The sequence below is a fragment of the Leucopleurus acutus genome (assembly GCF_964270905.1).
Source record: "Leucopleurus acutus genome assembly, chromosome: 14".
NCBI classification, from domain to species: domain Eukaryota; kingdom Metazoa; phylum Chordata; class Mammalia; order Artiodactyla; family Delphinidae; genus Leucopleurus; species Leucopleurus acutus.
In genome coordinates, this window is record NC_139156.1 from 65,379,281 (window position 1) to 65,405,895 (window position 26,615).

The following is a 26,615-nucleotide window of genomic DNA, read 5'->3' on the forward strand; positions in this document are numbered from 1 at the left end:
TTGCTCTAAGTCTCCTAACTTGTCTTCCTGCTTCAGTTATATAAGACAGTTATACACCACTTCTAAATCAGTTATGCAAAGCAGTGCTTTCCAAACAATCTTTTTAGTATTGCAACCTTTTATTCAAATGAAATGGAACCCAAATATATAAATCAGAGCTGCTTTCTTTGAAGCAGGGATTGAGTATGGGATCTCACAGCTAGTCCCATTCACGCTTCTCTTTACCTACTGCTCCTCTGCCACCCATGGTACTCCCTGAGACACTCTCATCGGAATGTAGTTGAGAACCACTGTTAAAACATATTCTTAAACAAATTAATCATGACCAGATGATAAAACTGTATTTCAAATATGCTACAAGGGTAGAAGCTTTAGAAAAAGTAAATTCAAATGGATCATCTTAATAAAGATGGTTTATGGGGGAAAAAAGATAATTAGATAAACATTATTAGATTGTATACAACTATACCAAAAATTCAACAGGCTCTTAGCATGATGGTTAGTTGAGGTAGGTTGAAATTCCTAGAAGAGGTCATAACCTTATGAGTATCAAAAAACTTACACTGGTTATTTTATCAGGAGTGTTAATTACTTCCCAGAAAAAGTGATGAATTATATATAAGAAATTTGTCCCAGCTCTGGTAGGAAATGATTTTCTTTCTCACCACTAGTCATGTTAGAATCTTACTCAAAATTTCCAAAGGCCATTAATTATCTACCAAATGAAGAACATAGTCTTTGGCTTGGAATTTAATAAAAACCTGGTATGAACTCAAATTAACTGTTAGCATTTTTGCTATTTTACTACTTGTACAGTTATGACCGTGTAAACCCTACTTTTGCTTATTTCTTAATCACAACCATTCTCTGTAGTTCCTCATGTTCTATTCTTTGTGTAATATACTTCTCCCCCAACTTGCCTTCCTATGTTTCTCTCTTTATGTCTTAGTCATTCTACAAGGCCTAAGGTTTTCCATGTCACCTCTTCGATGAGAATTTTCCAAAATATCTTTAATTGGATATAATCTCACCATTCTTTTAATGTGCTTCTCTTATTGTAGTTGCCTTTTTCTGTCTTGTTTTCTACAGGTAATAGGAAACACGAGTAAATATATAACAGATGACTTATTGAGATCACTTTATAATACATGTTCAAAACCTGCCTTTGTGGCCCCATGTAGTTTGCTATGTACTTGTTGCATCACCAAACAGACTGTTAACCTTTTAAAGGTAGGCTTTCAAAGTATAAGGGATAAAGGTTGGTTTTTAGAATGATTTTGTGGACCATCTTTTACTAGTTATGCAATTCTAGGCATATGTATTTAGTCTCACTGAACCTTGATTTCTTCTTCTTCAAATAGAGCTAATTATACATATAGGTAAATAGATATCTATTGAAATGATTTTTTTCCCATAGTAGAGAAAAAAGCAATGCACAAAAATAGCCTGAGATATGAGAGGTTACTGGACATCTGTGGGAATCTTGAGGACAGTTGACACCTAAGCACAGTGATGAGGTGCTCTGAGGAGAAAGAAGCAGATAAATCTAAGACTATTAAGAATAAAAACAACAAAAATGCTTATATATACTTTCTCTCTCTACTTCTGCAGATTCCTGATAACTTTTAGAGAATTCCAGAGTGAGAGGCTTTTCTCACCTCAAAGGAAAGGTTTTCAGAACATTTCTGCTGACCCATGGAATTGGTGTTAGCTTTGGGTATTTCGGGGTTTATCCTAATTAATCCTCTTAACTTCAGACCTTTGTCATTCAGTAGTATACTAAATGTACTGCGTGGGCAGTATGGAGGCAAAGCTACTCATTTCAGGGGCAGAACTTTAGTGAACAAGAACAGGACAGATTTGAAGAGTGAACTTTTCCATAGGGAGAGACCCAACTTAAATGTTCTGCAACTGATTCAATAATTCTTTTAACTAATGGTAAAGTTACTAAGTGCATTATTTCAAAATAAATTCACTACGAGTTCTAGTTGTAAAATTAGGCAACTTATGAGGTACTCTCCCAGTCCAAGAATACATAGAAGTAGGATTATTGAATTATAAGAACTTGAGCTAGAAAAGCAAATTCACTCAATGCACAATTACTGAGCAACTGCTATGTGCTAGAAACGTATTTGGGAAGCTAAAATCTGCAGGCTTAGTGACTGACTGAATATGGAGGGTGGAGGCTACATAGGGAGAGGCAGGAGTAAATCTGGTGAGAGAAGCTGATGACACAGAAGATTAGGACACACACACACCTTCTAAGTACCTTATCTTTGTGGAACGTAAAGTAGAGTGACAAATGATAGTGTATCAGGCACAGAAGCAGAATACTAATCCAATCTGAGATGTGGGTAGAGAAAAGAGAAAGCCACAAAAGGCTCCCTGAACAAGTACTCTCTGTATCGACTCTTCAAAAAGAGAGGAAAATTACTGTAATGAGGAACATGAAGAAGGGCATGCCTTAGAAAGGAAATAATGAACGAATATAGAGAGGTGTAAATAAGCTAGCTTTTTGGGAAGGCTATAAGCTGTTTTGAGTGTTCGAGGCGTACAATGACAGATATGAAATTATTGGAGATGGAGCTAAAGGAGGAGGAATGAGTTAAATGGAGGCAATGAATTCTGTGACTAAAATTTTGAATATCATCCTTTCGAAAATTAAGGGTCCACCAAGGGGTCTTATCAGGTCAGAGAAATGGTGAGCATTGATGGTTAGAATGATTGCTGTGATAGTAGTGGGATGGATAGATCTGAGAACTAGATATGGCAGAAGAGTTAGGGAGGCTCTCAGCTCAGTCAGCATGAGATCTGGTAAGGAAGACCTGGGGTTTCCAAAAGAATTCCGATTCAAGAATTACACAGGATGCAAAAAGTAACCATATTTGATGATCGAGGGGAGATAGAGGTAGACGGTGGGGAGACAAGAATGACTCCCAGTCATCTTGTTTAGGGCCTTGGGTAGATGGTAATCACATTTGCTGAGATGGGAGATACAAGAAAGATGGCAAATTTGGGAGAAGAAGGTGATGACTTCATTTTTGTACATGTTGAATTGAAAGGTAACTTACAGTTTACATAGTTTGAGATACATTGAAGGCCACAAATGTGAGGCTAGGGAGAGAAATGAGAGCCAAGTGTAGTAGTTCGGAAGTTCTGTTTGCATAGGTAGTAAATGGAATGTACAAGAAAGAACAGATGTACCTCATCTAATTCAAATACTTTATTTTATCAATAGCATAGTTAGCAATCAGCATTTCAGTTATCACAAAGAACAATGCAATTTGGGTTAAAGTGTAGGAAATACATAGTTTTGCTCTTAAGCAACCCAGGATAAAGATTTTATAAAATCATACAATGGAGTCAATTAGGTATGTTTGGAGAACTCAAGACTTTTTAAAGAAAGCATGTACTGTACATATTTTCTATTGTAAAAAGAGAAAAGACCATTTAGGATTTGGTGTTTGATCTTGGTTCCAAAATCCCTGATATTTTATGTCTTCAGTTTCATTTGTATGTTTATTTTCTGAAGATTCTCTTAGTATTTTAAAGGTAGTCATCCTACCACATGTCCTTGTTATTGAGTTAATATCACAAACCATAAAAACATCTTTTAAATTTAAGACACAAGTATAAAAGAGAACCCTTTAGTGTTAATGGGGGCATATTTTGTGTTGCCTATTTATTGCTAAATATAATACTAAAACTTCTTCTCTTTTTCCCTCCTAACATTTGAATTTAAAAATATATGGAATAGAGTGATCTCAAACATCTGTGTTGAATTATATCTTTTATTCCTGTTTAGCTTAGAGAAAAAAAAAATCACTGAGATAGGCAGAACAATTAAAATAAACAGACAAAAAAAAAAACCCTCAAAACATGTCCATCAGTATAAAAAGCAGTGGAAATAACACAGGCTTTGGAGTCAGCAGAACTATGTATAAAAGTTGGCTCTGTTAATTATTAACTATAAATGTGAGCAGCTATCAAAGTTTTACTTTTCTCATCTTTAAAGTGGGATTATTTTTAGGATTAAATTATATTACATTTAATCAGTTATATCTCTTCAAACCATGAGTAACAGAAATTTTTACAGGCTATATATCACGAAGTCCAGTGTTGTTTAATTCACCAGTTCATTAACACTAATAGAGATACATATTTTTTTTTCTTTGCTATTTCGATATGACAGCTTTCTCTTTGTTGTAAGATGACCACAGCAGTTCTTAGAAGTCACATCCAGATAGGAAAATGTCCAGAGAAAGAAGAGGGACCATCTCTCCAGTATTTCTCTTTGAGCATGAATAACTTTCCCATAAATCTTCCCCCAATACACTTCCTAAATCTCATTGGCTAGAACAGGGTTTCAGGTTCTCTTTAAACCAATCACTGCCAAAGGAAATGATTGGGTAATAATCAGAATTTACCTCTAAACTGAGAGCTACATCACCTTTCTGCTGTTTGGATGCTGAACAAATCCATGTTTCTTTTAACAAGGATGTTAATAATGAGTATTGGGGAGCCAACCAACTTTATCTGCTACATGTGATTCTCAAAGTTTGATCCCTTGGACCAGCAGCATTATATCACTTGGGAACTTGTTAGAATTCAAATTCTTCTGCTCCATGTCAGACTTTTTTATCAGGAGCTCTGTGGGTAGGGCTCAGCCCTCTGTGTTTGAATGGGCTCTCCAGGTGATTCTGATTCAGGGCCAAGTTCAAAAACCACTGTGTCACGATAAAGTTTACTGAGGAAAGAATATATTAATACTATTTGCTCAGAGCTACAGCTTTGCACAACTCCAGAGAGTACAATGTGAATAAAGTGCAAAGGAGAGAGTGCCCCCTACTAGGAAGTTTGACTGCAAGTCTAGACATGTCACCATCACGCTTTACTGATTTCAACATAGGTAAAACACGAGCAAGATTATTGGTACTTAGTAAGTAATCAATAAACGTTGGTCCGCTATTATTCTGGAACCATATTACGCATGAGGTATTGTGGTGGTCACTTTCAGATAGCTTATCATGTTTGGAATCCAGATCTGAGACTTTCTGCACCAAGAATACAAGTTACTTACATTTTCACAGGAAAATATCAATTTACCCTGTCAGCACTTAGTATCTAAAACAAATGGAAGTTCTTTTTTCTGATAACCCTGAATGCCCATCCTTCAAGAATTAATTCACTCTTGACATCAATTTCAAATAATGTATGATTCACTCCTGTCAGAAGCCATGCTGAGATTATTCATTCGTTTATCCATTAAATTTCTGCCTAGAATCAAAATTTTCATAGTCCTATTTTTGTATCATATCATATCAGAAATCCAAAAAGGTACCAACCAAAAATTCTAGGACTTTAACTTTTTGAAGAAGCAGATGATAATGTTGTATAAAATAAATATTCTTTTGAAGAATGCCTTTACATCTTTTATAACACTATTTGTGAAGACTCTTTTTGTTATGTTTTTTAATAACGAGAAATATAAATACATAAGTGGTACATTCACTCCCCTTAGCGTATAGTGTTGAAGAGGAAGATCTTTTTAAGTCATTCCCAGTGAAAACTTTAAAGTGCCGAGCCCCATTTTAGTAAATAATATGAACCATGTAGTACATTGCTGCACTTTTGCCTGGAATGCAACAGATCAGTTTTATAATTAATTGCTGTACCTTAACTGTAGAAGTTTTTATGTAATTACACTTGTCTTCCCTAACTTTCGTTATGTGGTTGTTGGTTATTTTGGCCTTGCTTTAAGTTTTAAAAGCTTACTGTACCTTGCCTCTTTTTTGAGCTTCTTTGAATTTTTTCCTCTTTTGGAAATAGGAAAGTTATAAAGATTAATCTCTCCTTCCATCCACTCACAAATTCTTACCCCCATGATTCTATACACCTATCTTTTCTTCCAACAACCCATACTTTACTACCCATTCATCTGTCCATACATCTGCTATCCTCCTGTCCATTCATTTATCTTTTTCTAATGTCTTTCTGCTTGTAACCAAATGTAGCTAGAAAAAGTGAGCACAGTGCATGTGTGATTATGAATAGACCTACGGATCCAGAGAGTCTATGCTAGAAATAGACCAGTTTCTTCATTTTACAGAATTTTAGCTCCCTTAAAAAAAAAATTGACTAACCTTCCACAATCCTAGCTTACATTGATGCAGAGGTTTCTGGATTTCTGTAACTATTTAAAAAAATTTTAGCAGAGTTATAAATCTTGATTTAGTTCAGTAAACTTGTTTATAATAATGTTTGTAACCAATGTACATAAATCCAGCATTACAAAAAAAGAGCTTAAGGGATAAATATTTATAAAATAAGTAATTTCAGTTGTCTTAAATAGAAGCTTCCCTGCTGCATTTAAAATATGACTTTTCTTCATTTGATCAAGAAATATTAGTAAAAGGAGTAATTCAATACAACAGGCTCTCTCACTCAAGAAGTTCACAATCAATTTTTATTCGACTTTCTAGAAAAACATCTGTTGAATGAATCATACGTGCATATATATTTAAATCATATTAATCTGGGCTCCCTGAAATTTTTTATATATTGATTATAATAGCAAGAAGGTTCAAGATAAATGAATATCAGATACAAGAAAAATGAATTTGTTCTTTAAAAATCTTAATATTGTACACTTGTACCTAGGAAGCCCTTACAAACCTTGTGATATTGAATGACTAAAGGGAAAGTAAAATCACTACTGTCAATGAGATCGAGTCTCTACTCTTTCACTGTAATATTATAACTCACTAAAAATAATGGCAATTCTGTCAAAGTAAAAATAACAAGTTGGCACTGAAATTTCAGAACATTTTTAACATATATTTCAACTAGTATAATTTCAGCAGATGTGAAATTCCATAGCCCTCATGGGATTCACACAGTAAGCAAAGATATCTGTAGTTTCTCAAAGCACAAACAAAACATACATTTTCTTGTTTAGGTAGTCATCTATATTTATACAAAGGTGAATATATATTGACCAAAAAAGCTAAGAATGGTATCAGTAAATAGAACCTGACACAGTTTTGCAACGGCCCAGGACATTTCTAGGTGCCAAAGAGGGTTTCTTCCAAAGGTTTATAACTTGTATTTGTGAAGTATACATAGAAAAACTACACAGATGATACTCACTCTTCCAGAATCTAAACCAGTGTCCTACAGAGGACAGGTGCTCAACAAATACTTGATTGCAATATTTGGAACAGTGCTAACAGAATATTTTGCAAGGATAGAACTGAGCTATATCTATACTGTCTAAAATGATAGCCATATGTGGTGAGCTAGAGTGACTGAGGAAGTGCATTTTTAATTGTCTTTAATTTGTATCAATTTAATGTAAATTTAGTTAAATAGCAGGCTATTTCTAGCAGCTAGCGGATTGGGCAGCACGACTTTAGAAAGTACTCAAGTGTAAGCAACCTGATGATACATACCTCGATGGTACACACCTCAAAACAAATTCATTTGTTCATTTGTTGCTACTTACATTTGGTTTTAGGTTTCCTTCCCCTGCCCATATGCTTGTTGTCAATTTTATATTTTTAAAATTGTATAATGTTAACACGCTTACAAGAGTTAAAAATACAGAAAATATACTCAGCTGCTGATCTATCTTCTCATATTTCTTCTACCCAATTCTTAGCATCCCTGGTAAATAACAAGTTTCCTTATTCCTTTATCTTTCATGTGAGTCTTTTTTTAATATTTGTGAAAATAAGCAGATTAAGGATGTGCTTTTTTATTTCCTCTTCACTCTTACACAAAAGGTAATATATTGCTATGTATGAAATCATAAGTTCGTGCTGACACCTCCAGTGCAATCCCATCCCATAGGGTTCTTTGTCTTATCACGTTCCATTGTAGTACCTCTCTTATTCCATAGTGAGAACCCTGGCTCTCAAAAGTATCTACACGTTTACTCCTTGTTTCCACGTACAACACACAGAAATACCCTCAGGTATTTCTGACTGGTATTCCGACTCCACTATTTCCTCAGCCCCATATCTTGCTCCTTTGACTCACTTTTTGTTTTGAGAATTATTGACAAGTATCTCCCTAATGAAGAGTTCATGGAGGTTAAATATTCTGTGTACGTGCATGCCTGAAAAAAAATCTTTATCCCACTGTTCACTTAATTAACTGGCTGAGTATTGAATCTCATTTCTGAAATAATTTCTACTTAATACTTGAATGCGTTGCTTCATATTTTTCCTTTCTGTATCCGGTGTTGCACATGAAAAGCCTAATACCAATCTGATTTAAATACTTTATAGATGACCCTTTCTCTCTTGAAGATTTAGTTCTTCTCTTTACCCTCAGTGTTCTTTAATGTTTGAGGATATGTCTCAGCGTGGTTATCCTTGCATCCAGCAGTAGAATGTAGTGGTAATGGGTACAGGCTGTGAGTCTGAATACCTGGTGCTGAATTCTGACTCTGATACCTACCCCTTTCCTGAGGAAACTAAGGTGGCTTGACAGAGTTTCTGAGCTCTCTGTCAGGATTTTGGAAGTGGCTGAGTACAGGAAAACACATGCAGTTAGAGACATAGGGTCTTTAGCAAATGTATGTCTTTAGTGTCAGCAAGTCCAAGAGACAAGATTGCCTAACACGGTTAGAAGCGTGGGTGGGCTGGTGATCAGGGAAAGTTTCACAAAGAACTGATATCTATGAAGATAAATATGAATTGTGGGTAGAAGGTTACCAGGTAGACAGGGTTAGGAAAAGGGCTGTTCTCAGGCATATAATCATAGACAGCTGGACAGAGAGAGTTGGAGTCTGGGGAGCTGAGATCAACTCTTTTTCTTCTCACCCAAGAAATCCCCAGCAACATGTGAAGGACAACCTCAACACCACAAAGATATGTCAAATAAAGATATGTTTCTCCTACTGGAAGCCTTCCCAATCTGTTTGTACACCTCAGCATCTTTAAAGATATTTCCCCCCTAGACATTTCTACTGACTTAAAAAATTAAAACCGTCAGTTAATTTACCAGCAAAATGGGTTTATTCAGGAACAGCAAAGAACTGCAACTCAGGACATGGAATCTGTGGCAAACTATAGGCAGATCTGGAAAACAAAGGAGAGGAACATTCTTTTATGGAGAAGGAAGAGTGGGCGGGGCTGTTACAAACAAAATGTCCGTTGGAAGAAACTGGGAGTTTGAAGTGTAGGGCTTTTCACTGGCAGAGTTGAGACAGTCTCTCATTGGTTGGGCTATTGCCAGGCAAGGAGAAGTTCTTCCTTCATCCTGCTGGGTAGTAAAGTAGGAACTTTCTTCCTTTCAGAGATGCAAAGGTATGTCTCTTCCTGTTGGGTCTGCAATTGATAACAAGAGGTAGGGTGTGAGAGCTGCCCCTTCTGTCTTCCCAAATCCATTTAAAATGAGGTTTCTGTTTATTAATGTTTACATTTACCTCTTCCTATGGCCCATGTTCCTATGGTCATCAGTGTGTGATCCCCTGCACATTGATCTGTATTTAGCTAGAGATACAGATCACGGAGCTCCTTTACTTCTCTATTTTTCTTTCACTCTTTTCCTGTGTGTGCTTTTCTTTTTTTAAATTAATTTATTTATTTGTTTTTGTTGTGTTGGGTCTTCATTGCTGTGCATGGGCTTTCTCTAGTTGCGACGAGCTGGGGCTACTCTTCGTTGTGGTGCGCGGGCTTCTCATTGCGGTGTCTTCTCTTTGTTGTGGAGAACGGGCTCTAGGCTTGCGGGCTTCAGCAGTCGTGGCTCTAGAGCGCAGGCTCAGCAGTTGTGGTGCCCAGGCCCAGTTGCTCCGCGGCATGTGAGATCTTCCCGGACCAGGGCTCGAACCCATGACCCTTGCATTGGCAGGTGGATTCTTAACTGCTGTGCCACCAGGGAAGTCCTGTGCTTTTCTTGATAGTAGAAACTGAAGAGGTTAAAGAATGAGCTTAAGCAATAGATAAGATGGTAGGTGATTGTAAAGGAGGAAAATTTAAACTGTTAAAACTCAAGAACAACAAGAGAGTAGATAAACAATGAAAGTAATCCGGAGGCTTACCCAATAGAACACACACACACACACACACACACACACACACACACACACACACACACACATACACACACACCTGATCAATATATTAAAAAGGAAGAGGGAAATATACCCTCCAGAAAGGCTATAATGTAAAAGCTGGAATATGCCAAGTGTTAGTGAGGATGTAAACCAGCTAGAACTCTCAGGCACTGTTGATACGAGTAAAATGTGTTCCAACCACTTTGGAAACTGTCAGTGTCTATTAACATGGTACAAAAGTATATTCTGTGATTCAGAAATTCCACTGATAGGTATAGTCCCTGAAAATATGTATGTAAATTCCCTGAAAATATGTGCGTATATTCCTAACACCAAAAAGTGCACAATATTTCATAGCATCACTATGTATAGTGGTCCCAAACTGGAAATTATCCAAATGCCCATTAACTATAGAATGGATAAATAAATTGTGATATAAGTATACACTGGAATACTATACAGTGATAAGAATGAGAAATCTAAACCTACATTCAGCAATATGAGTCAAATCACATAAGTTTAATGTTGAGTGAAACTTGATAGAAAAGAATATATACTAAAAATAGAACTACCATACAACCCAGCAATCCCACTACTGGGCATATACCCTGAGAAAACCATAATTCAAAGAGTCATGTACCACAGTGTTCATTGCAGCTCTATTTACAACAACCAGGACATGGAAGCAACCTAAGTGTCCATCAACAGATGAATCAATAAAGAAGATGTGGCACATATACACAATGGAATATTACTCAGCCATAAAAAAGAAACGAAATTGAGTTATTTGTAGTGAGGTGGATGGACCTAGAGTTTGTCATACTGAGTGAAGTAAGTCAGAAACAGAAAAACAAATACCGTATGCTAACACATATATATGGAATCTAAGGGGAAAAAATGGTAATGAAGAACCTAGGGGCAAGACAGGAATAAAGACACAGACCTACTAGAGAATGGCCTTGAGAATATGGGGAGGGGGAAGGGTAAGCTGTGACAAAGTGAGAGTGGCATGGACATATATACACTACCAAACGTAAAATAGATAGCTAGTGGGAAGCAGCCGCATAGCACAGGGAGATCAGCTCGGTGCTTTGTGACCACCTAGAGGGGTGGGAGGGAGGGAGACACAAGAGGGAAGAGATATGGGAACATATGTATATGTATAACTGATTCACTTTGTTACACAGCAGAAACTAACACACCATTGTAAAGCAATTATACTCCAATAAAGATATTAAAAACAAAACAAGAATATATACAGTATGATTCCATTTGAATGAACTGAAACAGGCAAAACTAATGTATTCTCTTAGACCTTTCCAGTCTCTTAGTGTGGTATATATCCATTGTAAACCAAATTACTTCAAAATTTAGTAGCTTAAAACAGCAAACATTTATTATCTTTCACATTTTCTGAGAGTTAGGAATCCAGGAGCGGCTTAGCTGTGTGATTCTGCCTCAGTCTCATGACATTGCAGTCAAGATGTCATCTGAAGCTGCAGTTATTTTGAAGGCTCGAGTGAAACTAGAGGATCCACCTCTAAGCTCATGGCTGCTGGTCCAAGGCCTCATATCCTTGCTGGCTGTTAGCTAGCAGCCTCAGTTCCTTGCCATGTGGACATCTCAATTACGCTGTTCACAGCATAACATCTGAAGTTCTTCAGAGCAAGCAGTACATGAGAGAGAATGACCAAGATGGAATTCTTGAAGTCTTTTTTAAATAGCCTAAGAAGCAACATCCCATCATTTATACTACGTCCTGTTTGGCACACAGGTCTGGCACAATGTGGGGAAGGGGTATACTAAGACGTGAATACCTGGAGGCTGGGATCATCAGAGGCCATGTTGAGTGCTGGCTCTTACACCTGGTAAAAGTTTAAATTGATGAATTTTGAGAGGTTTGATAGTATAGGAAATTGCATTGATAGTTTAAATATGTGAGAATTCATACTAAGAAATACAAAAACAGCTAACAAAAATTTTTTTTTCAGAGGCAACTTGTTAATAACTCCATTAAAATAGTGTGTTACATAATGAGCAGAGGTCATCATAGACCATTACTTGGTCCAGGTCCAACTTTAAATACTTAAATAGTTACATTCATTTAACCAATTATTGTGGTGTTAACAAATTTGAAAATGTTATGAGGAAAATTGTGAAAGAGCTAAATTTTATATTAAGTAGTCATGACTAATTTCTAAAACCTTTAAATAAATTAATATTATTTATTAATATTAATGTATTATTGAGAAACATCAAGAGTAAGCTTTAGGGAAAACAGCTAAGTCCCTAAGGCACTGGAGATACCCAAAGCTGGACACTCAGGCTAATTAAATGATCCAGAATTTCATATATAGAAAAAACATGTCTGCCAAAGGGGGAAAAAAGTATCAGTATAGTATCATGAAGCCATGACAACAAAGTCTTTTCTCTCTGTTATTTCTTAGGGTTTTTTTTTTTTTTTTTTTGAGCTATTCCAGATGTTTGAAAGGTAGGGGTAGAGCAGAACAGTGAGGCCAGTATGGCTCTTGTTAACTGTGTGATGTGTCATAAAGCACTCACTCCGATCCTTGATTCTCTCATTTGAAAAAAGGAAAAATTCTCACCAGTTATTGACTTTTATGATACGTAATCTGTGAGGGACCAAACACAGTACTGATACATACTCTTGGCTTCCTTAAAAAAAAAAGGTATGAATCTTGATAATCAATATTTGTTCAATCAATCTAAAAAATGACGAGTATGTGGCATTTATAGAAGTCATGCATATGCTTAATTGCACGTTCTGCTGTAAGTTCTTCCCACTTACTTCGCATCATGTAAAGAAATGGTGACGTAGCATTATGTGAATTTTCAAAGCCAAATACCTCTATCATTGGTAATTTTCAAAGATAATAGTATGATTAGAAATATTTTGATCTGCATTTTATTAATGATAGAAACATAATTCAGTGACATCATTGGAGATGATTACCTATAATGATTCTGGATTTTTTTCTGACCTACTTAATCCAATAATTATGTACCCTTACCTACTTTCAAAAGCACTTAATAAACCTAGCAAGAAATGAGAAGGGATAAAACATTCCTGAGTTAGTACCAGAGCGAGACTCAAGGCCTGGGAGAAGTTGGCTCTATTGCCAGAAAATTAACATTAATTTAGAAATTAATTGACATTAACATTTATGTTAATTAACATTAACATTAATTTCAGTGCCCCAGGAGCACTGAAATTAAGAAGCCCAAAGTATTTTACTTATCAAAAGGAGGCAGTGAGGCTTCCCTGGTGGCGCAGTGGCTGAGAGATCGCCTGCCGATGCAGGGGATAGGGGTTCGTGCCCCGGTCCCGGAAGATCCCACATGCTGCGGAGCGGCTGGGCCCGTGAGCCATGGCCGCTGAGCCTGCGCGTCCGGAGCCTGTGCTCCGCAACGGGAGAGGCCACAACGGTGAGAGGCCCGCGTACCGCAAAAAAAAAAAAAAAAAAAGGAGGCAGTGCAGCTTTGGGGCTCGGAGAGCAAGCTCTGGAGTCTCAGTTACCAGCCTGCCACTTATTAGCTGTTTGACCTCAGTTTCCTCATCAGTGAAATCAGGATAATGATAGTTCCTGCCTCACAGGGCTGCTGTGGGGATTAAATGAGACAATGCATACAAAATGCTTAGCACAGTGCCCAGATGAGTAAGCACTCAATGGATATTATTATTCTGCATATTCTGAATAAGGTTGGTAGAGAAAGTACAGACTTCTAACGAGTTCAGGACTGGCTTAGAATTTGGCAGTATAAAATAGACAAGATACTTTGAAGTTGACAAGGTATTGACCCCAAGGCCCTTGTGTTTAATAAATCTACACTCCAAAGTTCAGAACAGTTGATCCTACCTGGGATGTCAGATGATTAGAGTGAATTTGTTTAAGGTGTCCCCCTCTCTGATCAATGATTGTATAACATGATGGATGGTATACTGTGTGTAAACCTTGTTTTCTTGAAATGTAGGTAGATTATGGATTTGAGATCGCTTTGTCAATTTGTTTTTCCTTCTAAATTACCACTAACTGGCTACTTAATTATACTCACTTTGTATTTTGAAAGCATTAAAAAATTTCACGCCCACTCTGATCCAAGCAACCATATGTCCATAGTATGAATAAAGCACACCCACGGCTGATGTTTAAGCTAATGAAATGAGAAATGTATCACATGTCGGCTTTGAATAGTTCATTTATGCTGTTAGAGTGAAAAAAGTAGTAGTTTCCATCTGTACTTCAGAAACTAAACATTGGCTTCTCAAAGATTTTATTTTAATTGGAACTAATATTAGTTTATTAGTAAGAGGCCCCTAAAGGAGTTAAATTGAAATCATGTTGCAATGATGAAAAGGCTATGATGTATTTTCCTTAAAATATACCAAATCTTTCTCACATTATCTCACATGGCAGTGAAAACTAGACCTTTACATGATTTGATGCTTGTCTCTCTTTTTTTGGCCAAGATCTACATAGGAAGATGATAGGAGCAGTTTCAAATTGTAGAGGCAGTTAGTAACAAACTGAAGATGTAGATAGAAAGAGTTAAATTATTATTTTATGGAACACTTGTTTGGTGGATGAGAAAAACCTTTTTTTAGTGGGGAAGACTATGAAAAGAGTTTTGTCAGTGGTAGACCACCAGAAGGTTTTTTTTTTTTTTGCAGTATGCGGGCCTCTCACTGCTGTGGCCTCTCCCGTTGCGGAGCACAGGCTCCCGAAGCGCAGGGTCAGTGGCCACGGCTCACGGGCCCAGCCTCTCCGCAGCATGTGGGATCTTCCCAGACCAGGGCACGAACCCGCGTGCCCTGCATCGGCAGGCAGACTCTCAACCACTGAGCCACCAGGGAAGCCCCACCAGAAGTTTTGAAACCACATCTCTTTGTATTTATCTATGTCTTTAGGGTTAATAGAGGATGTCAAAGTGATCAGGAGACTCTCTGCCATGTTCTTTGGAGTAGAAGTTTTGTTGGGGGGTTTGCTGTTCACCCCAATAACCTGAAGGAAATGTGAAATAACTGGACACTTTTCCGTAAGAGTTTCCTCCTTTCTCAACACTATAAAAAGTAAAGATTAACTCATTAAATATGTCGAATATTCTTATAAGCCCACATAAGTATATTTTTGGAGATTCCCTAGTATGAACAAAACCTAAATTGCATTGAAATGCAAGCTTAACATGTTAAATTTGTACCTACATTTTTGTGGGGTTTTTATATTTATTCATTCATTAACTCATTCGATTACTTAATTCAATTACGTATCTACTATGTGCCAGGCTAGACACTTGGGATACAAACAGGAAAAAGTTTCAAGGAACCAGTGAACATTTTTGAACAGTGTAGTGATGTGACTCACTAATAAAACAACTTATTGAGAATCTGTTTTGTGACAGACACTGTTGTACTCACTGCTAAGAGTTGGCTTTGTCAGTAAGATTATACTTACGATGCGTCTGAAGGATGAGAAGATCTTAGGCAGGAGGACTATGGTGAGGGCTCAAGCAGGAGATAATGATGGCTAGAGGCAGTGGGGCTGCACTGGCAATGGATTTAAAATGTACTTATATGGTAGAGGAGATTTCACTTAGAGGACATTTGCATATAGAGGTTAAAAACGAGTAGGAGGTAAAAGAAAACACCTGAGTGTTTTTCCTTGATGACTGGGCGTCAAGATAGAAAATATTACAAGAAAATTAGGCTTTCCAGGTAGAAAAGAATGTGTTTAAGTTTAGATAGGATGCATTTGAGGTGTTATGAAAGATTTAGGTAGAATTTTGCAGTGGACCATTTTGGATTTATAGCTCTGGCATTCAGGGAAAAGGTTAGATTAGAGATACACTTTGGGAGTCACACCTAAATTAGTGGGAATTGTGGTTCAGGAGTGTTTCTCCTACGCAAAGTGGTGTGAGTTAGCTTTCTCCTTGCCTTTGTTATTCTGTTCACTGAAAGTGAGACAATGATTTCATGAAATCTCACTACTGAATAATATTATCCAGTAGAAGTTCTGGTATGATAGAAACATTCCATCTTGCCACTCTCAAAACAGAATTCAATAGCCCTAGGTGTATACTGAGCACTTGAAATGTGGTAAATGTGATTGAGGAACTCAATTTCAAATTAAATTAAATTTTAATGAATTTAATGTGTCATAGTCATATGTGGCCCTATGTGGCCAGGTGCCCCTTTTTATTGGATGGTACACCTGGAGAATGAACAGAGGAGAAAAGCACAGTGGATAATCCTGGTGGGTATAGGAACTAAGAATTAGGGTATAGGTGATACATTTTAGTAGGTGGAGGAAAGACGAGACTAGATAAAATATGGGTACCTATGTATATTGCCAACATTTCCCCATATCAAGAACATGGCAGGTAGGAGTGCAAGACATGGTGTGCCATACATGCAGATAGAGATTTGGATGGAGGAAAAAATAATATTTATTCATATTTTTGTGTTAGATAAAGTACTGTATCTTCCAGGTTTGGAATCATTGCTCTAAAAATCAATTGCTTTTATCCTGCATATTCACATGGGGAAGAAACTTATTCAATATGATATGGTATAGTAGTTAAAAGTCATATTAGCAGAATGATTCTGTGAAAGAGTCTTGATTTCTCTGTGTCTTTGTCATTCAACTAAGTATGAACCCCAGGTTAATAGTGGGGTTGTTTTAAGATTTAAATCACAGCAAACACTTAGAAAACTGCCTTGAATCTATTGAAGAGTTAATGAATGTTGTTATCATTAACCTTAAAAGTAAAGTCAGAAAAATGTTTTTAATTGAGACTATTTTGAAATCTTAATAAAAAAAAAGGGCATTCTTTGGATTGGCCTTACTGATTGATATATCCCTAAACTCATTCAATGTTGTGTTAGTTTACATAGAAACGTTTTGCATATAAGATCACCAGTCTCTTTGCATTAATGTTTTTGATGATGAGGAAATATTTTATCAATAGAAAGTTTACAGTAGTTTTATTATTTCTATGAGATAGAATTAGTGTCTTTAGTTAATTTTCTTCTATTTAGCAACTCAAATGTTTTTTTCTTTAAATATTTTTATGTTTACAATTTCAACTATTATTCACACCAATTCTTTTTTGTCATTTCTTTGAGCTTACACTGGATCGGATGAAAAATAATTATATGGTTCCAGCCTTGGTAAAAACAAAAATGCTATAAAGGAGAAAGATAATCTTTTAAAACATTTCCATAACGATGCCTTTCTTGTCTTTGGTTACCTTTGTATTTCAGAGATTCAAGATTATCCTGCCAAAATGTTTTGTCTCCCTACATTTAAAAAATAATTGAAATATTATTAATCAAGTGTTTGCTTAAAAATATGATTCTCCATTTCCTGGAAACTCCAGAAATCTGAAAATACAAATAGGACAATTTTCTCTTTCTTATTCATTTTAACAGTAATTCCGGAATTTGTAACACAAGTGAATGTTGCCTTGGAAGCCTTAAGTAAAAACTCTTTGGATGTGTTTGATGATGATCAGTTTGTGGACATCTCAAAAAAGATCTATGATACAATTCATGATATTAGATGTTCAGTCATGATGATTCGGGTAAGTTTGCTTTACCTTCTATTGAATTATTGTAACACTTTTCACCGTCTGGTATGCCTGGAATGATTGCAAGAAATGTTTTATTTCTATGCTGTAACGTCAATGCTGAAATCCATTAGAACTTTAGAAATTCATATGTATCCCCAAAATCAGATCTACTGTCAAAAACAACGCTTTTACTTATGTATATGGTTGTAACTTATGCAAATGAGCACTTTTAACTGCCACATGTGCAGAAATGATAGAAATCATTGTGTGCAGGATTTGCTGAAGTGTCACATAGCGTGTCAAAAGCCAAAGAACAATACATAAAGTAATTTACTTTCTTTTCTTGAGCAGAAAGGAGAGGATCTTTCTCATCACTACTGAAATTTATAGAAAAATGTGTCTAAAACAAGGTATTTCTATGGCTGAACCCTCTCATACTAGATCATAGAATCAGAGTGTTCTGTAAGAAATCTCACTTGTAACTGCCAGAAACAAGAAATGTTTGAGAGTTGTCTATTTGGGAGAATATATACCATCTTCCTGAGTGTGAAATTGAGTCGTTTGTTGTGGGCACACCGCATATATATACACAGACCAAGATTATTTGTTTTTACTCAAAATGTTAATGTGGGATATTTTTTAATGCTATTAAAAAGAAAAAAAAGGGCTTCCCTGGTGGCGCAGTGGTTGAGAGTCCGCCTGCCGATGCAGGGGACACGGGTTCGTGCCCCGGTCCGGGAAGATTCCACATGCCGGGGAGTGGCTGGGCCCGTGAGCCATGGCCGCTGAGCCTGCGCATCAGAACCTGTGCTCCGCAACGGGAGAGGCCACGACAGTGAGAGGCCCGCGTACCGCAAAAAAACAAAAACAAAAAAACAGTAGAAGTTCTTGGGAAAATGCACATGTAAATATATGGAGATAGATTATTTTAGGATTGGTTCACCTGGAGGCAGAGTCAAATATTTGTGTTAACATTAGTCTGTTTAGGAAAAAGTGAGACAGAGAACCAACAAGTGGCGATTATGAGTCACTGCAGACAACTTGGGCTTGAGCCTGGGCAACGCTAGGAGGGTACCGTAGAGCACATCTCAGAATTATCTTACCTTAGGGAAACAAAATCCAGCTTATCCACCTATTCACCCTTGGTTAAAGGCCACCTCTCTTCAGAAGTGTTACCAGAGCCTCCTGCAGGGCCAATCAAGCTCTTGTGGCCAAAATCCACCCTGAGGCAGAGTAAAGGAAAGAAGAATCAGTAAGACCGGTGAGTGCAATTTGTAAGTATGAGTAGAGTTCAATTTGAAGGCCTCTGGAATTAACTGTTAGTAAGACTGTGAGATGGAATTGGATGTACTGAGGAGATAAGGATGGAGCCTCAGTAGTATCTGACAGGTCTGAATGTCATAGGTTACATGGAACAGTTCATAAAAATGGAGCCAACTGAGGACCTTGTAGGGAAAAGGGCCAAGAGAAGTCGAGGAGCCCCGCAGGGCAGATGGACGCTTATGGAAGAAATTGTAAGAGAAAGTCTAGAGGTGTCAAGACATGGGATCTAGCACTTCAGAGCTCGGGAAAACCTGCCAGCAAGCCAGTTATACAGGGAGAAACCTCCATATATATTTATGAACAGTCTAGAAGTATTTGTTCGTATGTGACTGGGAACAGTGGTAGTGTACTAGTACTATGTCTGAACTGCAAAGTACCTTTGCCAAATAGTTTCTTCTTCTAACAAAAGTTTTTATTCCTTACCTGTGTGGACTGGGTGACTAGTGGGCTAGTATTAATTCAGAGCTGGATAGGTGGAACCAGGAGGGAAACACTGAAAGTATGAAGAAGGCACATAGACTTCAGGAGGTAGCTTTACAAGAGTGAAAGCCCCACATTTCCAGTATCCCTTGGTGGATGTTTGAGAAGATAAACCAGTGAAATAGCATAGGTGAACCAGGGCAGGGAATGCGTTTTGGTTTCTGTTTTGTTTTTTTCTGCAAAAGCTATCTAGGGACAAAAGTTTTATAACCTCTCCCACTTGAATATTCTAGTATTTAAAAATTTTATTATTATCAAAATAGCTTACTTATAGCAAATTAAATTGTCTTGCCATTATTTCTATATATCCCTCATTTGCAGTAGTCCTGTTTAGAGCAGGAGAACAATTTATTGTAATTCTTACTTAGAGGGCAGTAATTTTTCCCTATAGCCATCTCTTTTTCAAGGTAAATGCTTCAATTTCTTTTAACTGTTCCTCATAGAAATAATTGTGTTTTTTTGTTTTGTTTTGTTTTGTTTTTTGCGGTACACAGGCCTCTCACTGTTGTGGTCTCTCCCATTGCGGAGCACAGGCTCCGGACGCGCAGGCTCAGCGGCCATGGCTCACGAGACCAGCCGCTCCACGGCATGTGGGATCTTCCCGGACCGGGGCACGAACTCGTGTCCCCTGCATCGGCAGGCGGACTCTCAACCACTGCGCCACCGGGGAAGCCCAATAATTTAGTATTTTGTGTTCTTTACTAGTCCTTATTTAACTTTTCAACAAACTTCTCAAATGAGACTATCAAAAAGCATACTCTAATTAGAGCCAGTCCGTTGTCAAATAAAGTGGAAGATGTATTCTTACATTACGGCTATTAATACAGCCAACTACTGTTAGCCTAATTTTTCCCCTCTTAAACACCATGATTATTGGATAGACAATAACATTTTTGTTTTTATTTTTTATACTGTTGTTGCCTGTATATCCCTTCTCCATTTTGATTTGATGTGTTTGCTCTTGGCCCCAGATCCTGATGCTATTAAACGCTGCATTATATTTCTAAATGATTCTTCATGTAATTTATCAGGTTGTTTTTAATTTTGGTTGGTGACCATACCTAAATTAGTATTAATTAGAAATATGAGATTATAATCTTAGTTCCTTCATCTAGATTACAAATAAAAATATTAAATCATATTGGCCCTTAACCCCTGCTAGATAGCTCCAGTTAAGGACATTAGTGTTAAGATCCCTTAGAATCTGATGCTCCAGCCAGCTGAGAACATACTGGTAAGTGTTCGGTTTGAAAGAATGTTTGTTTTGATTGTTGAGGTAAAGATACTCTTTCTTCAAACACATTTTATGGCCCAAAAAAACCCAGATAAAAGCAGAAATCCTGTGCTTGAAACGATGCAGGATAGTCTAGAGGCCCATTATCTCTGTCCCTACACCCCCAGTCTCCTAGACAGCTGCTAGGGGCACCTGTACAGCACTTCTGCAGGGATTCCTTGGATGATGACCCAGAAACCATTGTACTTAACTGCTAATTTGATTATAGTATGAAAAATAGAAGGGTAACTCAGGTGTAATTAATGAAAATCTTTTTTTTTTTTTTCTTTGAGGACTGTCCCTTTATCATAGACGATAATAAAATTGATCTGGTATAATCTTCTCTTTCAAAGGTCAGATGTAATGCTGACCAGTATCCTGAACTTAAAACTACAAAACTTTATTTAGAGTATCTAAAGAGTGTCAACATTAAGGCAATACATGTGTAATTATGCAAGTTCAGGGAAGGCTAAGCTGTGCTCTTGAGAATGTGTGTGCGTGTTACAGAATCCAGTCTTGCACCTGAATTTTCATGAGTGTTCTTCAGTGCTCTTGAGATGATAAAATACTAACTTAAGATCGTAGCCTGATATTTTATAGTTTTACAAAAAAATATGATTATACTGGTCTTTAATATTTATTTTGATGAATAACTATGTTTGCCATTGTTTAGATTATTTTTTAAATTTCTGAGTCAAATACTGTGACATTTACTATTACTGTCTCCACTGGATTCAGTGTATGGACAATTGAGTTTGTAGAATCTCATTCTTAACCTTGGAGAGTAGGAAGTATTAATATTTTTTATCTGTTTGGTGTTTAATATCTATGAGTAAATTTTACAGTGATTAAGAGCTGTATGGTCAGGCCACTTAAGGTGGCTGTTCTCTTGCTCTCTGTACCTCCCCTCCCCGACCACTGCCTGCTTCACCTGTATCTTATGCATATGACTGACCTTCCTACATACTTGCCCCAGGCCCCAGCTAGTGATTGTTATTATTAAAGGGGGCTGTGAAGAGCATGCCCCTCTGCTGGTTTCCCTGGTAACTAATGAGCCCATCTGAAATCAATTCCCCTATAACTGGCAAACTCCCCTTTCTCCCGGAGTGAGGACGGCTGCCATGTCCTGCCCGTCTTCTGAAGCACACGCTGGGGTGTCTCTCCAGGACCTTGCTTCAGACGCGTAAGCTCCCCCATCCCTTAAACCACTGACGTCTCTGTTGCTGACTCCCAGCTCTTTCTTCAGTCTTGAAGCTGGGCAAGCATAGGGCTTGTAGGCCTGTGCGGTGCAGCCCGGCAAGAACCCTAATAATATAATGGTTAAAACGAAAGCAAGTAACAAATCTCACTAAGCTTCAGTTTCCTCCTTTGTAAAATGAACTTGGTATTATACCTACTTTAAAAGATTATTATGCTGACAAAATGAGCTAACAGAAATGAAGTACTTAGTAAATAGTAGTCTAATAAGAAGATAGCTTCTATTGCTGTTACCACTGTGAAAAGAACTAGTACTACTGAAGCTGCCTATGATTTTGTATATCTTGAAGAATGTTAGCTATAGAAGCTGTAGAAATATGCTCATGGAGCAACGTGAAGCTGAAACCCAAAAAGTAACTTGAAAGGGTGAAGTTCAAAGCATTATTTTTTTTTCTCACGGTACCGTTTACATTGTATAAGAGGATAGCCGTGTTTATCAGCATTGGGTGTCTGAATTATAGTTGATTTAATGCAAATTTTGCTTTTGAACCCGTATTACTTTAAGCTAGCGTTATAATTCTGCGTATTGTTTTTCTTAACCTCTTGAAACATACAAGGAGGCTCAGTGGCTCATCTTTTTGGTAAAAGGTGCTTAACCAGAAATAGAGGAAATTTGAAAAGGATGGCATAAGTGAATTGTGAGAGACTAGCGTGGGTGGCCAGAAGTGAAATACTCTCAAAGAGAGGAAAAGATTCAGCAAAAATTCATCCTGTAACAGGTGTTCAGAATGTAGACTTTCATATATTTTCTTTGTGCATTTTCACATGTGAGTTATCAAAAGTTCTCTGAGAATACAGAGAACTTTGCAAAGACGAATGTGAAGATTTTCAGGACCATCATAAATTTAGATTTTCTGTGTTAGTTTTCTAACTTTATGTTTCAGGGAAGAGGAACATATTTTGGATATCTCACTTGATGGAAATTAATTTTTGAAAAAACAAAGAAAAATAAAATAAATTAAAAAAACATTTACATGTCCCAGTTTACATGGACCATCTTTACCTGAATCATTTAAATGGATTCTAGAATTGGAACATAGTTTAATATACAACTTCAGCTTATATAGCCAGAAAAACCTTTTGTGTCCAGTTCTACTATGTGTATAGAAGTAGATAGATTTATAGCTTTTACTGGAATAATATATAATTTTTATAATTTAAATTACTTGCACTGTCATGATTTCTTTGAACTTCTTTCATTGTCCACCGTAGTGTCTTTTCTTCATGACCTCAAAAATTTTTTTTCTTTATATGTCTTCTGGACTGCGCTGCTGTTTTTCTCTTTGAAGTCTCACTCACACTGCCAGAGAGAACGGCTATGGTGGTGTCAGTTAGAAGCTAACCAGTGTAGAATATTATCTTGTACAGTTAGAACTCTGTGTAATGCAACTTGGAAATGAAGGAATAGTGAAAAAAATACTGTGTAAAATCAAGACGTGCATTGAAGTCCCTGTTTTACATTACCACTTACATTGTTATTTTACATGATATCATTAGTTTCTTCGCTGTGGAGGGAAATGAAAGCATACCATTAAATTACTACTTTTACCTAGTAAAGTAGCTTTAAAATTGTACTTAAAATGAAAGACAAAACACTGTTCCCTAAGATTAGGAACAAAGTGAGAATGTCCATTTTCCAAAGCAGTGCAATGTTATGGATGTTCTGGCCGGAACAGTAAATCAATAATCATAATAATATTAATAGTAATATAATAAATAAAAAGTATTGGTTACAAAGGAAAAAGTGAAACTGTCTAGATTGGTAAATTATATTCTCAACTACATTGAAAATCCTAAAAAATAAATTTATAAAAACAAAAAAAAACATGCTAGTAGAACTGATAAATAAGTTTAGATCACAGAATACAAGGTCAGTATACAAAAAACAATTTTATAATGGGAGCAAGGGAAAAATAAAAATAAGGGCAAAATTAGTGAAATAAGAGAAGTACAACAGGGACTTCCCTGGTCCTCCAGTGGTTAAGACTCGGTGCTTCCACTGCAGGGGGTTTAGGTTCGATCCCTGGTCAGGGAACTAGGATCCTGCATGCCACAGGGTGCAGCAAAAAAAAAGAAAAGTACAGTAGAGAAATACAATGAAACTCAAAGTATATTCTTCTGTATAGTAGTAACTAACAACTAGAAAATATATCTTTTAAAAGTACAGTATATTTCAGCATTAAAAACAAAATAAACTTAGTGATAAATTTAACAAAGACGTACATGATCTAAACTCCAAAAATTATAAAAATTTCAATTTTACAAATATTCAAAAATATTACTAAGAAAAACTAAAATCACTTAAATATTTGGAGTTTATCATATTTCTGGACTGGGAGACTCAGTATTGCTAAAGGGGTCAATTTTCCCCAAATTGATTTTTTTTATTTTTTTTTTCCTGCGGTGTTTGGTCTTTGTTGGTGCGTGCAGGCTTTCTCTAGTTGCAGTGAGCGGGGGCTACTCTTTGTTGCCGTGTGTGGGCTTCTCAGTGCGGTGGCTTCTCGTTGCGGAGCATGGGCTCTAGGCGCAAGGGCTTCAGTAGTTGCAGCACATGGGCCCAGTAGTTGTGGCTTGCGAGCTCTAGAGTGCACGCTCAGTAGTTGTGGCGCACGGGCTTTGTTGCTCCGAGGCATGTGGGATCTTCCCAGACCAGGGATCGAACCCGTGTCCCCTGCATTGGCAGGCGGATTCGTAACCACTGTGCTACCAGGGAAGTCCCCCAAAATTGATTTTAGATTTAATGACGTCCCAAACAAATTCTCAGCAGACTTTTATGAAGACTAATAGTCCAAGGTGGTTACATGGGTGTATACATTTGTCAAAACTCATCAAATTGTACACATAAAATTACTTGTAAATTATATTGATAAAGATAATTTAAGAAAATAATGTTTTGCCCAGTAGCCAACACCTTAGAAAACAGGTAGGTTTGTTTTTTTTTTTGTTTTTTTTTTTGCGTTACGCGGGCCTCTCACTGTTGTGGCCTCTCCCGTTGCGGAGCGCAGGCTCAGCAGCCATGGCTCACAGGCCCAGCCGCTCCACGGGATGTGGGATCCTCCCGGACCGGGGCATGAACCCGTGTCCCCTGCATCGGCAGGCGGACTCTCAACCACTGCGTCACCAGGGAAGCCCCCACAGGCAGTTTTAATTAAAGTTCTACCAAACAGTATTAATTAGGACTAATTAGAAAGGCCTGCTTGGACTTCTGAAAATGCTAACACTTTGAATACTATAAAATTATCACCTTTCTACTTTATAACTGTCTGCCTACCAGATATTTCTAATGCATGTCTCCTCTTTTGTTGATTTTTATTCCCTATATTTGTGACTCATTACTTATTATCTTAGATCAGGGGTTGGCAAACTTACGGCCTTAGGGCCAAATTTAGCCCACCATCTGTCTTGTATGGTCTTCAGGTGAAGAATGATTTTAATATTTTTAGATGGTTGAAAAATTTGTAAGAAGAATTTCTGAAATGTGAAAATTATATGAAATTCTAATTTTAGGAATACAGACACACCCATATATTATACCTTGCTCTTTGTGCTACAGCAGAAACTATGCAGCTCACAAAGCCTAAAACATTTACTATTTGGTTCATTACAGAGTAAGTTTTCTCACCCTTGTTTTAGATAGTCTGTTTTGACTGTTTACCAAAATCTTGAATGACTTGCCCAAGGATCCAATCACTCCTTTATTAGTTTTCCCTTATAAATCCAATTGTCCAAAACATTTGAATATTAGAATTGTTTTTCCTTCCAAGTTTTTTGAATCATGTGACCACCTAGAACAACTTCTGCTAATTCTTTCTATTCCCACGGGAAGGGATGAATAGGAAGTGCCCCAGCCTCCTTTCTCCATCCTCCTTTTTACCCTGAGGGCTTCCACGCCTTAGGTGCTCAAATTTTTTTACCTTTTCTTTTGTAGTTTGAGCTATCTGTGCTTCTTCCTTTGCAAATTTTATATTCCTGCCCTACTATTTTGCAGAGAGAGTCCTTTAATTACTAGGACTCACCCTTCTCCAAAAGCTGAACGGAATTTTTTTGCATTCTTGGTACTTTCATTCAGCAGATAAAATTAAATTTTAGCTTAGCCTTTGATTATCATACATTTTGAAATTCACTTTTTGAGACTTACATGATGATGTTGAAATTCATCAACTTTATTCAACCATTACTTCTTATTTTTTTTTTATGTTATAGTAGTAACAAATTTGTCCAAAGATTATTGGATTGCAAATGAATTTTCATAAAGTAAGTACTTGCTGAGTGAATTTAAACATGCAGTGAATTAGGGTAAGTGTATGTCTTGGTTTCCTTAGGACAGATTTGGATTATCCCCCTTTTCACTCTCAGAAGTATCAAATTTGGACGATATATTGTTATGTTCACTCTAGTTTCTGGGTCCTGATTATGCTGCTTGAGGCCCCATGTTGCATCATTTTTACCCACCAGACTACGTTCCACAGTGCCTGGGCACTAATGATCACAGTACTTTATCAAGCCAGGTTTTCCGACACTTTCTTTCCATAGGCCTAACTGCTAGCAAATGTTCCCTTCCACTCTTCATGCTCTGCAGACCCTTTGTTGACTGTGGAGAATCTATTCAGGCACCATTCACATTTATTTAAC

At 37.1% G+C, this 26,615-nt stretch overlaps 1 protein-coding gene across 1 annotated transcript in view; it reads left to right on the plus strand.

Moving 5' to 3' along the window:
• CTNNA3 (catenin alpha 3) overlaps positions 1 to 26,615 on the plus strand; it is a 1,620,647-nt gene that overhangs the window by 1,288,683 nt on the left and 305,349 nt on the right. Inside the window, exon 13 of the mRNA XM_082854158.1 lies at positions 17,511 to 17,662. Within this exon, the coding sequence (XP_082710284.1) occupies positions 17,511 to 17,662 (152 nt within the window). The remainder of the gene's footprint in view (positions 1 to 17,510; positions 17,663 to 26,615) is intronic.